Source organism: Orcinus orca, chromosome 18 (assembly GCF_937001465.1).
Source record: "Orcinus orca chromosome 18, mOrcOrc1.1, whole genome shotgun sequence".
Lineage (NCBI taxonomy): Eukaryota > Metazoa > Chordata > Mammalia > Artiodactyla > Delphinidae > Orcinus > Orcinus orca.
Genome location: NC_064576.1, coordinates 13919681 through 13935572, shown reverse-complemented (window position 1 = coordinate 13935572; position 15892 = coordinate 13919681). Strand labels below are relative to the sequence as shown.

Here is a 15892-nt window from a genome sequence, read left to right as displayed (position 1 = left end):
CAACAACGATGGCAAGGGCGCCCTGATCCTTTTGGAATTCCATCTACACTGTAAAAGATGTAGGAAGGTCTTGGCTACATACAGATAAAATACTCTCTTTTCTTTTTATTTCCCTAGAGCAGCGGTCGCCAACCTTTTTGGCAACAGGGACTGGTTTCGTGGAAGACAATTTTTCCACAGACCGGGGTGGGGGGTAGTTTTGGAATGATCCAAGTGCATTGCATTCACTGTCACTTTATTTCTATTATTATTACATTGTAATATATAGTGAAATAATTATACAACTCACCGTAATGCAGAATCAGTGGGAGCCCTGAGCTTGTTGTCACTTGCCACTCACTGGTAGGGTTCTGATATGAGTCTGCAAGCAACTGATTATTATGGTCTCCGTGCAGTCAAACCTCTCTGCTAGTGATAATCTGTATTTGCAGCCACTCCCCAGCGCTAGCATCACCGCTTCAGCTCCACCTCAAATCATCAGGCATTAGATTCTCATAAGGCGTGCGCAACCTAGACCCCTCTCACGCGCAGTTCACAGTAGGGTTCGCGCTCCTGAGAACCTAATACCACCGCTGACCTGACAGGAGGCGGCGCTCAGGTGGGATTGTGAGCGATGGGGAGCGGCTGTAAATACAGAGGAAGCTTTTCTCGCTCACCCGCCGCTCACCCCCTGCTGTGCGGCCTGGTTCCTAACAGGCCACGGACCGCTACTGGTCCGTGGCCCGGGGTTGGGGATCCCTGCCCGAGAGCACTGAAGTAGGAGAATTATTAATGTTGATAGTCCCCACCTCCATACAGGCAACAAGTCAGTGAAGATCTGAAAGATATTAGACAACAAAGGACATAGGTAAAAGGAGAAGAATAAAACAGATACATGGAAGGGAAAGGATACAGGTTTGAGGAGAAATCAGAATGCACAGACCAAGGATTTAAGAGCTTTGAGTTTTAATTCCCATTCTATCAGTCCTATTAGCTACAACGGAGGCTGCTGAGCCACTGTTTCTTCCAAGTGTTAAATGAGACACTGACCATTTTTTCCGGTAAATTAATTTGTGCTTTATAGCACAAATTTACAGCATACATTTTCTCTATAGTAAGAAATAATATGCCATGTGAGGTTCTGAGTTGCTCAGAAACAAAGTATGCTACTATTACCAATGATGTAAACTGGAATGCAATTCCATATTTTATATTTCTGTATAACCCATACTGCTTATTCCTAAATTCTATGTTTACACAAAAGCTTCAGAGGTAAGCAATTTTTTTTTTGGATAATGAATCCCCATAGGAATAGGGAATCATACTACCTCCATTCCTCACAGGTATGATTACTGATCTCTGTTTTCTAGAGACTAATAGGAATAGTGTGTCTAAAGAAGTTAAAGTTTGAAGGTATACAAATGCAGAAAGAAAGAATGAGGCAAGTAAATCAGCTGTGGAATGAAGTTTGCCCTGATTATACACTGAATAGGTAGAATGGCAACGGGTTTCCAAAATTATTTGTACACATTAATAAATGCATTTATAACAGATACCTATCACCCATTTTTCCTATTTGATTTGAAAAGGCAAACTAATTTCTGAGAGAAACATTTTGAAATTTGATAGAATATACACCAGTATGACCCAGCTTGATCATCTACATTTTCACCAGGCTTAATATCTAATTACTTTTGCCTGTTTCCAAAAGTAAACTGTCAAAGAACAAATAGTTTCCTCTTCTGAGAATATTTTTTGATGTGTCTTTAAAAAAAACAGTATTGAGTAATTTCAAATAGAAGTATCCCAAAATTTTAAACATCATCAGAAAAAAAAATAGAGCCTTCCAACATAACTAGCTTATTCAAATTTAAGCTACTGAAAGCGGCATCACAATTTGAATTTTTAACATTTTCAGTACAAGGATAAGCCACATAATGTCCTTTCAGAGTCTGCTCTCTGTCTCCTAAGATTCATTCTCCTCTACTTGCCTACCTACTTGTGACTAGGTGCAGCTGGCTGGCTGGCTACATTCTGGTCAGAGGGATGCAACTGGATGGAATATGTTTGGGGTTGGGCCCTTGTTCTCCCCTTCCCGCTGCACAAATACAGAGATGATGTTGTGATCTTAGACTGCTGGAAACAAGCTGCTTCATGAGGATGGCTGAACAGTACAGAAGATGTCTGAGTCCCTCACGTGTGGAGCTGCCTCGGCAACTCCAGGTGGCTTACAGTGGGATGGGGAGATGACAGAAATCAACTTCAGACTTGAAGGTACCGTTACTTTGCTCTTGTTACAGTGGCCAAACCTCTCGAACATAGCCTTCATGTTCTTTCTTCCACTAGCTTCACCTGTTTGGCTAATGTTACTTATTATACTTTAAGCTTATTATACTAATTACGCTTAGACATCAGCTTCTCCAGAAGCCATTCTCCACACCTGGGGTAAGAAAGATGATGATGGGAAGACGCTTGTATTAGTTAGCTCAGGCTGCCATAACAAAACACTGGGTGGCTTGAACAACAGAACTTTATTTCATGTCAGGGTGCTGGCATATTCAGTTTCTGGAGAGGGTTCTTTTCCTGGCTTGCAGACGGCTGCCAGGTGGTGGTGTACTCACATGAACTCTTTTTTTTTTTTTTTTTTTTGCTGTACGCGGGCCTCTCATTGTTGTGGCCTCTCCCGTTGTGGAGCACAGGCTCCGGACGCGCAGGCCCAGCGGCCATGGCTCACGGGCCCAGCCGCTCCGCGGCATGTGGGATCCTCCCGGACCGGGGCACGAACCCGTGTCCCCTGCATCGGCAGGCGGACTCTCAACCACTGCGCCACCAGGGAAGCCCCCATGAACTCTTTTTTATGTTCGTGAGGAGAGAAAGATCTCTCTTCTCCTCTTCTTACAAGGCTATCGATCCTACTGCATTACAGCCCAACCCATAGGATTTCATTTAACCTTAACTACTTCCCCAAGGCCCTATTTCCAAATACAGTCGCATTGGGGATAGGGCTTTAACATATGAATTTTGGGGGCGATAGGGACAGCAATTAGGTCCACATTAACACCTAACCCGGTACTGCCATAACACCACAGGCATACCTCTATCGTTTCGTTTTCTACACTGAAATACGACAATCGATTTAGAACGCTGTATGAAAGAATGAAGAGCAGACATTTGATTACACTTGAAAACAGACCTGAAAAGATCATAAATTTCAAAATAAAAGTAGTATGTATCATATAATAAATATATATAATATTTAATCAAATATGATATCTTACAATCAATAACTGTGCCATCTTCTGTGCCTCTCTCGTCAATGGATCAACAATAGCAATGACATCAAAGGACATATCATTCTGCTGAGAATTCATCTTTATAATGCTAGAAAAATAGAAAATAAGATGAACACTGATCAGTTAAGTTTATTCAATTGCCTAATTAATCTTAGCTACGTACATTCTTATAAATTTCTTTCTTTTTCACTGGATTAAAAAATCCTGGTTATTTCACAGAAGAAAATGCAAATTTAAAAGTTTAATGTTTGCGTTCAATAAATTAGAAAGCTGCAAAGAATTAGAGAAAATGAAAGTAAGAAATTATGGACGAATGATTTTTTAAAAACTCTTCAAAGAACAATGCTATTATAGTGAAAAAACTTTATAATTTTAAGCCCCCCAAATTCTCATGGATCATACAATGTAAAAACATAAAACAGGGACTTCCCTGGTGGCACAGCAGTTGAGAATCTGCCTGCCAATGCAGGGGACACGGCTTTGAGTCCTGGTCTGGGAAGATCCCACATGCCGCAGAGCGACTGGGCCCGTGAGCCACAACTACTGAGCCTGCGCGGCTGGAGCCTGTGCTCCGCAACAAGAGAGGCCGCGATAGTAAGAGGCCCGCGCACCGCGATGAAGAGTGGCCCCGGCTTGCCACAACTAGAGAAAGCCCTCACACAGAAACGAAGACCCAACACAGCCAAAAATAAATAAATAAATAAATAAATAAATAAATAAAACAAAGATGCTTCTGTGTTAAATATATTTTCTCAGATTTGAGAATGACAGAATTAACTATTCAGTACTTCTATTAAACTTACTAGTTTTAAAAACCCAACATATTATAACAGGAAAGCTCAGGGGAAAAACACCCAAATTTTTCATATTATTTTGACCTAAGTCATCCTCTCCACACCTCCTCCCCTCTGACCTTTCCGTTTTTGAATTTCACTGATCTAAGTTAGAAGACGGACTAATCTTTAAAGGAAAATGCTGGGAAGATCATTAAAAGTACAGAAAAGGCCAGTAGGAGATAATCCGTTCTATATTTAATTTAATGAAAAGTTTAAAGGATGTATTTAATTAAAAGTACAGAACAGTCCAATTGATTACTGTTTTAACACTACAATAACATAGGAAATCAGTTTTTCTGGAGATGTATAAATTAAATATCTTACATATTACAAAGGTAAAAAGATTTTACCAAATCAAACTGTACCCCTGTAAGACTACAGGGATCTTGGTCTTCTTTGGTACAAGAAGACTATAAATATCTAGACTTCTGCAGTGAAATAACTTCTCAGCAATCAAATAAAAGCTAATTAAAATTCCCTTCAAATATGGGTCTTCTGACCTAGAGAGATGAAAGACACTTTATTTTATATGCAGTTGATAAGAGTTAATAATGTTTAAACAGGAGTGTCAGAATCAGACAACAAATCCTGGTAGATAATTGCTGCTAGAAACTAGGGCTACAAATCGGATGTTTTAAATTAAAGAGACTACCTACAATGGTTAATTCCTTTAGTTTTCTTGGTGAAAATTTTACAAATTACCGTCATACTTGTAGCACTAGTCAAAAGTGGTTGTTTTCTATATGCTTCATGAGACATTACAATGGCTAAAGTAGGCATCTGTTGACAGCTACTTTAAGTTTTTTCCCCCAGACTACTACCAATTCTGTGAGGTTCTGTGAATCAGAATCCCATAGTTCCCATCACCTGTGTAGTATGTGTGTTGGTTAGGCTGAACGACATTTTCCAGAATTCCCTTTCCTTCACGTTTCTGGTGGGTGGGCCAGAAGAGAGATTCTCAGGATATCTGGAGGGCAGGAGGGGGCGGCAGCCATTCTCTAGCTCACACACTTTGTTACTGATCTGCTGACTCAACGTCGTTGGCATGAGGTCCCCACTGGTTCGACCTTCCCCAAGATCCTCCTTCTACTCTCTGACTCCTAGGGCACGTATGTGTGTTTAGCACTGTGACAGGGCTCCCATCTTCTGCAGGACACCTGCTATGCACGAAGGTCAGAGGCAACAAGAACTGACACAGGTTTCAGTCCACACCTGTGGGATTCCAGCTTGCTCTTGACAACTCTCCCTTGCTCTCTCCCCTCTTGACAGTTACCTCTCTTCCTAATTGCCTGCCCTGTGAACTTAAAGTTCCAGTATCAAAAGTCAACAGCCTTACAGAGACTACTTAACCAGCTCCCACAATTGTGTAACGTCAAATCCTATAACAATTCATTCATTCACGCATACATACATACATAAATTCTTATCTATACACTTCCCAATATACATATGCATACATATATACCACACACGCATGTGTGTGTGCAACAGTGATTCTACTGCTCTGACTGACCCAGACTACACAGCCCAGCATTGCTAATGTGCTTCTCTCTTTTTCTAGGCTTCCAACACAAACGAAATCCAACAAAGTCATTGTTTCTTCAATAAATTAAGACCTTCAATCAGATTATCATTAAGTCTTGCTGACATGGATCCTACATTTAAGGTAAGTATTCACATTTCTCCCCTGATTAATACGAGTTGATTTTATGGCTTAACTTTCAGGTTCAATCTTAGTTCTCTTATTTCCAAGTTGGGAGAAGCACCTCGTTATTTGTGTAACAAATACACATAGCTACAACGCATTAAATAAATATCTACTATACTTAAGACAGTAGGCCTGAATCTCATAAAACCCCTGAAGGGTAGGGATCATCATCTATATTTTATAGACTAAGAAACTGAGGCTAAGAGAGGTCACATAGCTAGGTAAGTCGTAGACTGGGATCAAAAAGCTGTTCTTTTTTTTTTTTTTTGACAAGAAAGCTCACGCTATGCCATACAACCAACGTTGATGGATGAATAGATCGTACCAACATGTGTAAACACACAGAAGGAAAAGTTAAATACCTAAATTATACACATGAACTCAGAAAAATGGAAGATTACTGACTTTGCCTTAAAAAATGTCAGGCATTAGATGAGTATTATTGTATAAACATAGATGCATACCAATACACATATACTACATATCCACTTATCAATATTTGTAACAATGCCCCAGAAATAAATAGAAAAGAACTGGAGAATTGTAAACCACTGTCACAAAGTCACATCATATCCTTCCACATAAAAGAAGGCTTAAAAGCAGCAGGACACATTGATTAATGTGAGAGCTAAAGAAAGAAAGCAGAGACTACAACAACAATAACCTATGAAAGATCAAATGTTTCAGACATTTCATGTGGGAATAAACATTTCCAAACATATCAAAATTCCTAAATATAACATAACCGTGTAACAGTATAGTGATTAATGTTTGCAATGATAGTTGTGAATAATTTGTGTTAAATTATTTCAGCATATGGTATTTAAGAAATCAAAGACGTTTGCAAAAAGAATTCCACTAAATGTGTTTAAAATACTTTAAAAGTATTGAATCTCAGTTATCTGAAAAAAATAAAAATTTCATTCCCAATAGCGCTAGATAATTTCTCTTTAGAAAGTAATTTTTCCTAAGAATGATACTACTATACATGTGTGAAGACACCTCAAAAGATAGACCTTCTACAGCCAAAGAACATGTTATCTTGTAATACAGTAAACAGAAGCAATGTAAGATCGCATCTACCATAAAATCAGAAAACTTAGAAGGAAGTGTCAGCCATTTTAAGTTTACGATAAAGTAATTTGTCTCATTTTAGCTTTATAAGAGCAGTGATTAGAAAAAGAAAAGAAAACATGTCTATAGTTTAGTTACATAATGTCTAACTGATTATTTTTTCCCATTCTAAGTGGTCCTTAATTTTTAAATTAAAAAAAAAAAAGTTCCTGCTGGGGACTCAGATTATTTTATGTATGTAGATAGAACTTGATGAATTTTATTTCAAGTATCTTAGAGGGGAAGTATTATACAGTAAAATTATAAACTAGTTTATTATTCTAAAACACTATTTCTCTGATGGCTCTTTTTGGAAACCTAATTTTTATGAAATAATAAATTTTTAACAAAAAAAGTGTTCCATGAATAAGTTACCCAACTGTTGAGTTTACCAAAAATGAACTTTTCTTTTGTTTTCTTTTAGCCACACCACACCTCATAATCGTCAATATGTTGAGGCACACTGAAAATCTCACTCCTCCACCCCAAAAGGTTCAGTATTCTCTAAATTTACTTGACTACAGTTTCTCCCTCAGAAGATATCTGTCAACATTTCAGAGTAATGTTCCATAAAACACAGTTTGGGATATTCTGTTGTACATGTCTACACTTTATTAAACAGAATTCTTCAGTAACTGAGCCTTTTATACATTGAGAATATAAAGATATTATTATTTATAAAGATTATACTGCAAAAATTCCAAATGATCTTGAATGTGGAAGAAAGATGAGAATAAGACAAATCATACTAGATTTAACTTACTTGAAACTTCATATCCTATATATATATATCTGTGTGTGTATATATATATATATATATATGTCATTTATTTACTAGAATATAATTAACTAAAATTTCTTTTCCCTATCTTGTCGAGTACATTTATTCTCTAACAACTTTTAATTCTACTTTAACTTTTGCTATATTGTGAATACATATGGTAACCAGAATTCAGTATAAGATGCAGTGTCAGGAGAAAAACAGCACTAATACATCTTACCTGTGATTCTCCTCAAGAAATGTGACATCATGCCGAGATGCATGTTTAGGTAAAGAGGAAAGAAGGGCATCGATTTTCATAACAAGGTCACTCAGGCTGGAGAAACAAGATAAATGAGTTTTGGGGGGGAAAGAAAGGTCCATATTTTATGTCACAATTAATGTCTCAAGAAAGGGGAATTTAATGTAAAATATCTCCAATAGACAAACTGTATATAAATGACCTTTCTTCCAAACTTGTATAATTTGTCAAAGTAAAATGACTGCTGCTTTTAAAGTCATCCTATTTTTTCTTATCATTGATATGATATTTAAACACATAAGTGTTCCTAATAGTGTCTATAAGAATATGGAGAATCATTTAATTCAAGTCAATATTTGCTGAGTGCTGGTTATATATCCAAGCACTGGGACCCATGTAGGAAAGAAAGAAGAGCAGGAAGAACAAAAATTAAATGATAGAATAACTACTTTCAAAGAACTTTTAATATAGTTAAGAAGCCCAGATTTCTTTGGTTTCAAACTCATTTGAAAACTAAAATTGTACAAAATAAATACCTGGATTAAATATAACCAAATTAAAAAATCCATAATAGAGAAAATGTATATGTTCAATGATATGCTGGAACAGAAAATGTTAGCTGAACTTTAAGAAATGTCCCCCTCCACCAAAAAAAAAAAAAAAAAAAAAGAAGGAAAGAAAGAGAGAAAAGATAGGCATCTCCATTTTATAAACAAAGAAATTTAGAGCCAGAGTGGTTGAGAACCTTGTCAGTACTGTCAGCATCTCTCTACTATAACATGTTTTGCTGGACTACAGGTCCTGTACACTGTACATTATTTTTATTTGTAATACCTACCATATCTTTCACAGAGCATTACATTTAATGGCCACTTAATAAACATAAAATAAATGGGTTAATCCAAACCATAATCTACTCGTAAACTTTCTTAAGGTATTTATTTATTGGCCACACACTCTCTAATACATAAAATTGTAGGCACGTTGGAGGAAGAGCAAACATAAATTAAAACAATCATATGAAAAGATACTCAACTTTACTAGAAGTCAAGGAAGTGCAAATTAAAACAAGATGCAATTTCACATCCATCCGATAGGAAAAATTAACAGGTTGCGTAACACCAAGTATTGGTGACGACTTGGGGAAACGAACACTTATACATTTCTGGTGGCAGTGTTAATTGTTGCAACTCCTTTGAAGGATAGAATTTAGCAACATCTGGTAAAGCCGAAGGTACATCTATCCTACAGCCCAATAACAACACTCGTCTACTCTAGAGAAACTCACACATTGTACAAGGACACATGTAAACCAGGTTCATGATAGCATTCACATAATAGTAAAAAACTAAAGCCAAGTTAACTGTACTTCAGTAATGGAGTATATAAATGAACTGCAGTATATTCACAAAATGAAATACTAAAAAGAAACTGAAATGAATAAGCTTGCTCTATATACATGAACATGGATAAAGCTCTTATGGAGGCAGACTGCAAAAGGAGTCTATGTATAATAGCATATCTCTAAAAAAGTCAAGACTTTAACACAAACACTAATAATAGATATTTACATATGAAGCAAAAGTATAAGCACATATATGGGAATCATGCACACAACATTTGAGAAAATGGTTACCTCTTAGGGAGGGAGGAGAATGGGACAATCAAGACAAATAAAACGAAATATTAACATCTACAGTTTGGTAGTGGTAAGCAAATGGTTATCATCCGCTGTTTTTTTATATTCTCTACATGTCTTTTATTATATCTTCTGTGTGTATTTGAAACATTTTCTAGTCTTAAAAAGAAAAAATCGGATACAAAATACCAAACTCTAAAATGAATTGCTCTTACAATTTTAAATACTTACTTCTTTGAGTTGACTTCTGTATTTTCAACAATGTCTTCAATTTTCTCTACTAAATTAGTCAATGTTATCTTTTCCAACAAGTAAAAATCTTCTGCACAGAAATCTTCATCTAAAGGTCCTAAGAACTTAAAAGCAGTTACATTAAAAGCAGTATATCTTCTATAAGATACCAATTTGGGACAAGTATTTTCTTATCAAATAGATATTTCTTGAAGCAAATGTTGATTAGAGATTAAACAGATGGTGGCTATTAAGCCCACCATTTACTAAGTCCCCTGGGAAACGAGAGAAAACTATTTCCTCACTTCGATATTATAAATAACATTTGCATCAATACCAAAATCAATGTGGCAAAAAAATCAGCAAATTATTTCCATTTGAAAGTTTTACTTTGAGACATAATGCTTCCAAAAACCTAAAGCTTTTCATTCTCAAGTAAGTTATCAAAGCAACTGTCTATATCCCGTAAGTCTTTAATTTCAGTATTTTCCTATTTAATCTGTAAATTGTAGTCTACACTATGCAGATATGAATTCATATATAAACAAGGCACAAAAGAGCAAAAGCCAAGAAACAAATCCCACAATTACTTAATAACACCAACCAAGCTTCATCTAACTGATGCTGTGTAAACTGTCTGGAGCACAGCAAGGTCTTGTAGGTTAGCTTTAAACCAGTAACCACAGAGCGGGGAAGCTGTAAAATCCCCAGGTACCTGAACTTCTCAGGATGGCTATCCCACCACAACCACCCCAACTCGCTACCGTTATCATTTTCTGGAAAAGCTAATACGTGCATCATCATAAAATTATTAACATAAGCCTGATGTAGAAGGTGAGCCCTGACATAGTCTTATGCACTAAACAATTAGACTTAATGACAAACAACTAGAAAACATGTCAACCAGAATGAAATGGTTGCAGTGGATTTTTTAAAATTAATTAATTAATTTATTTTTGGCTGTGTTGGGTCTTCGTAGCTGCACGCGGGCTTTCTCTAGCTGCAGCGAGCGGGGGCTGGCTATTCCTCATTGCGGTCTTTAGGCACGCGGGCTTCAGTAGCTGTAGCATGCGGGCTCAGTAGTTGTGGCTTGCAGGCTCTAGAGTGCAGGCTCAGTAGCTGTGGCACACGGGCTTAGTTGCTCTGCAGCATGTGGGATCTTCCCGGACCAGGGGAATGTCCCTGCATTGGCAGGCGGATTCTTAACCACTGGGCCACCAGGGAAGCCCTGCAGTGCATTTTCTTACTTCCCCTTCATATGCTTCTGCAATTAATATTTTCTAAAAATTAATGAAATATAGTTCTTGAATCTTTTCTCATTTGCTCACATCAAAGGTGATATTAGTTGGAATGTTGGCATCCAGCTAAATAAATACCATGTTCACTTTAAACATAAAACCTGGGCTCTTAAAAGTACAAAAAATGGGCACTGTAATACTAAAAGTACACATATAAACATTTCATTTCCTTAAGATTTGCTATCATTTTTAAGGTAACTTTCAAAGCACTTTTAATGCTGTATTTTTTTGACTGTGAATAGGAGAGGCCTGGAAAAGAGCTGAATTTTATCTATACCACTTCTAGTGACTTGAGTAGTTTTGTTAATAACTTAGAATAAGGAACTAAAATCTCAAATAATTTTCCTAAGGGATGAACAAGATTGGGTATCTTTACTGATTAAATTCACCAGAAAACCGGCTCTATTGCACCTATGTAAGTTCAGTATCAAACAGCTAGCAGAAACTTGGTTCTTCTGTGTCTTAGTTTTTCTACTTAAAGATGAATATAATGTTTGTGGAATAAAGCAACTTAAGTAGTATAAAATCACATAATGGCCAAATTGGGAAATGGAACATTAAATTTGAAAATCACGTAATAGTACAATAAAACCTATCTGGAGCTTAAATCTTTACAACGTTTTGGAAATGTGATTTTTCAGTTATACAGAATAACTGGTATAACAGAAATGCATTACCTCATTTGACAGATCATTACAATTTTAGAAAACTCTGTTAGAATGTTCTTCCACATACTGAGCTAAAAATCTCTCCCCCCTCGTGGAAGCTGGATCAACTGGGCTTGATTCTATACTGACTCTCAATGAATACAATGCAAATCAAATCTATAAACGTACCCATATTTCCCATGATAGCCTTCAAATATTTAAAGAGAAAACAGAAGTTAATATTTACTGAAAATTTACTCTGTGTCTGGGGCTGTTCTATGTGTTTTATGTGTAAAAGTATATTTAATCTCTCTGGCAACTTTAAAACAGACTATTACCTTTTCCATTGTGCAAATGAGGAAACCAAGTCTTGCAAAGGTTATACAATTAATGGTGCAACCAGAATTCGAAGCCAGATTCGCCTAGCTAAAACCAAAAGGCCTTGTTTGTTTCCCTTCTCTCTGCCACACCACGTCTTTCATCAATTTGTAAATACGTAACATGATAAAAATAAATATAATTATAGCAATAGCATTATTTAGGGTTTTGTTTAATCTTAAAATATATAGATTTTTAATTCTTTAGCATGGCAGTAAGAAAGTATGAGATCATCATTACACCCCAGTTTGATCATTTATAAACAATTTTAACTTTGAATATGTTTCAATTCTAACGTAAATATTTGGACAGGTTCAAAATGAAGATTGATTCTAAAATGTCAGAATTATTTTAATCATTAAACTATCTGGTTCAGAATTATAACTATCTGTTACAATTGTTATGATTATTGTGTTTCATAGCATTGCTCTGAGACACAGTATAATATTACATTATAGTTCATAAACCATAGTACTTATTTTCAAATATATCATACTTTTGTATTCAAACCACAGTCCTACAAATAAAAGGATAATCAAAATTACAATTTTCCATTAGTCGACACAAAAAGTCAATGTCATCTGACTTAATATCTATCTCTAGCCCCAACCTCTCCCCGAATTTAACTCATACGTTCAGCTGTCAACTCAACCAGTCTACTCAGAGGTCCAGAACTGAACACTGAACTCTTAATACGTCCAGAACTGAATTCTCTATCTGCCCTTTCCACTCCTTCTGAACAAGCCCACTCCTCCTGCAGTCTTCCTTTCCTTAAAACAGCGGCAGCTCAATTCTGCCAGTCACGTAGTTCTCTTACATCCCACTGTAAATCTGTCAGCAAATTCCTGGTCATCCTCCAAAATACATCTCACGTCTACTTCTCCCTACTTCCACTAGAACCATTCTGGTCCAGGCCACCATCACATCTCGCTAGGACTACTGTAATAGCTCCTAACTGGTTTCCTAACACCTACAGTCTGTCCTTGATGTAACAGCCACTAGCGATCCAAATGAAACGTCAGTTCATGTCAATCCCCCGCCCAGAACCATTGGCTTTTCAACTCATTCAGAGTAAAACCCTACCTGACCTGGCCTCCAGGTACCTCTCTCCTGTTCTCTTCATATCTGCTGTTCCTAGAACACACAGATGTGAGCTCATCTCAGGACCTTTGTACTCACTGTTCCCTCTACCTAGAACGTTCCCCTTCCAGATACGCAACATGGCTCGCTCGCTCACCTCCTTTGGTTCTCTGTCCAAATAACACTTTGTCAGTAAGGACACTATTTTTTTTTGGTCCCTGCCCACCAAAGTGTAAACGCCACAGAAACATGTTTGTTCAGTACTACACTCTCAGATTCTAGAAGAATGTTTGGTTCATGGCAGATGCAAAATTACATCTAAATGCTTTTGTCAATTTCAAGGGCAGTGAGAAGAAAACAGTTCTAAGAGAAATAAGTTGAACATAACTATATTTGTCATCACTAATATTGATAACAATATCTGAATTATATTAAACAATGACAAAAGAAACCATAGGGTAGCTTTTCCGTAATGTATCAACATAACCAAAAGGCAACGTAACAGATACAGCAGGCTGTAATTTTTTTCTTTTTATCTCTTAAAATGCCTGACAGAGCCGAAGGTAGCCATATACTTTAAAACTGTTCTAAAAAGTTAGATTTCTTCCCAAAGCAACTGTTGAAAAAAAAGCAATGCCATTTTTGGGCTTTCACAGAGCTCATTATTAAAATTCACTAATATTTTATATTACTGTAATAATAAATGGCAACTGTTGTCACCAATTGTAAAACAGCACTGTACACAGACGAACGCACGTCTAACTATTTTTAGGAGCTAACACAATTAGCTCAAGAACAGTTACACTGAAGCGGAAATATGTGATTTGTGGATGCTTGTGGATATGAGTCCCTCACTATTCTCCAATTTCTATTATTTATAGATTCAGATAAGAAGGAATAAATAAGCATAACTTTAAGGGAATGATGACACAGGAATGAAGCACGTAGGTGAATAGAGCTCATAAAAATGGAGAAAACAGAGAAAACACTACAGCTTTGAAGAGGATTTAGGGATACGTACTTTGACGCTTCAAGCAGAGATAATGTCAAACACACTGCATGAGTTGATTTCTAAATACACCTAAGCACCAGATTCAATTTTTAAAAACTTAAACCATTCCTGAGAAAGAAAACCAGACTATCATACTAAAAAATATTAATAAGTAGCTATCATCCACTAATTTTGTATGTACCTATTAAAACTCCCTAATTAATCATATACACATTTATGATATACTAAGAGAAAAAAGTATGATATAAAATTATATATATATAATAGCATCACAATTATGTATTTAAAAAGACAAACATGGCTATGTAGAGTAGAGAAGGGTTAGATGGTAAAACAATAAACTATTAATCATAAATTTTATTAGGATGGTGGAAGAGTGATTTTTACTATAGATTTTAAAATATGATATTAATAAATACTACTTTATAGTTCAAAACTTGCAGTATTGTTATTTAACATAATCAATTGTAGAAAAAAGCTACAAGAAGAAAAAGATGTCAGAATGTACTTTTTACACCTACTTACAACAGTGCTCAATCACAATGTTGTAATGTAAACAAAACTGTTTGTTCTAATATTTATATTATAAAAGCTATCCTCCCAAAACATCCTTAGCTGCATTCAATGTTATCACCAATGGGAGGGAGGGGTGAAGAAACAGGTACTGTGCCACGAACTGGACATCTCAGTGGCCATTTTATTTACGCTGAGACCTGTCTGGCATGTCTAGCCCATGAGCACCGTCCTCTGTGTGTGTTGCATCAGGTGTGTTGTGACAGAAAATGCTTGACACCCCCGTATCACAGTGTCACTGAGAAAAGTGAGCAATTGCTTTTTTTTACTTACTTTCCCATTGCTGACAACACCTATTTCTCCAGGACGCAATTTAAGTACATCTTGACAGAACAACTGGTGAGTTCGAAAAATATTCACTCCAATGGTATTATATTTTTTCTCAAAGGCATTTTTATCCATTCCCTAAGGTATAAGTTAAGAATGATAAAACCAGTAAGAGAACAGTAAATACATTAAATATTTTTTTAAACATAGCCTACTTTAATATATTAGCATAAAATTTAAAATTATATTAATTTGTGATTTTAAAATGTACTATTTTGTTCTGAAACCACATTTAAAAAAAGAATCCTTCTTTGGCAAGGCAATTACAATATCTGTAAATCCTGTTACAAGTAGATACAGTTTGCTACTCATTCTTTGAGAATTTTGGGTGGATTACTGATTAGTAAAATGCTAGGAAACCTCAATTTAAATAAAATTTAACATTAAACAATGAAATACAATGTTTATTAAATTCTGAATTCAGTACCTCCATTTTGGTGTGTTCAATTAAAAAAATTATTGTTTAAAATAGAAATACCCTGCTCATTCCATTATACCAATCCCATGAAACCAATTTAGTAATAGTGCATTTAAACTCTGAAATACAAAAGTAATCTTTGCCATCTCAGTGTGTATCAAACTTTAATATGCATACAAATCACCTGGGTGTAGATCCAGGGAGGGCCTTACATTCTGACTTTCTATCACGTTCCTGGTACTCCTGCAAGGTCAGAAATGTTCCCCCGTGCTGTCCAACACACAGCCACAGATGGGTACTGAGCGCTTGAAATGTGGCTAGTATGACTGAGAAACTGA

The 15892-nt window shown here is 36.2% G+C and overlaps 1 protein-coding gene across 2 annotated transcripts in view; it reads right to left on the bottom strand.

Annotated features, from left to right (window-relative positions):
- UGGT2 (UDP-glucose glycoprotein glucosyltransferase 2) overlaps nt 1-15892 on the bottom strand; it is a 173411-nt gene that overhangs the window by 48808 nt on the left and 108711 nt on the right. Inside the window, exons 22-26 of one of the 2 annotated variants that reach the window (XM_049701168.1) lie at nt 15083-15214; nt 9822-9946; nt 7931-8026; nt 4459-4608; nt 3258-3360 (exon numbers count right to left, since the gene is read on the bottom strand). In XM_049701168.1, the coding sequence (XP_049557125.1) occupies nt 3258-3360; nt 4459-4608; nt 7931-8026; nt 9822-9946; nt 15083-15214 (606 nt within the window). The remainder of the gene's footprint in view (nt 1-3257; nt 3361-4458; nt 4609-7930; nt 8027-9821; nt 9947-15082; nt 15215-15892) is intronic. The other variant, XM_004273651.4, reaches the window with a different exon arrangement.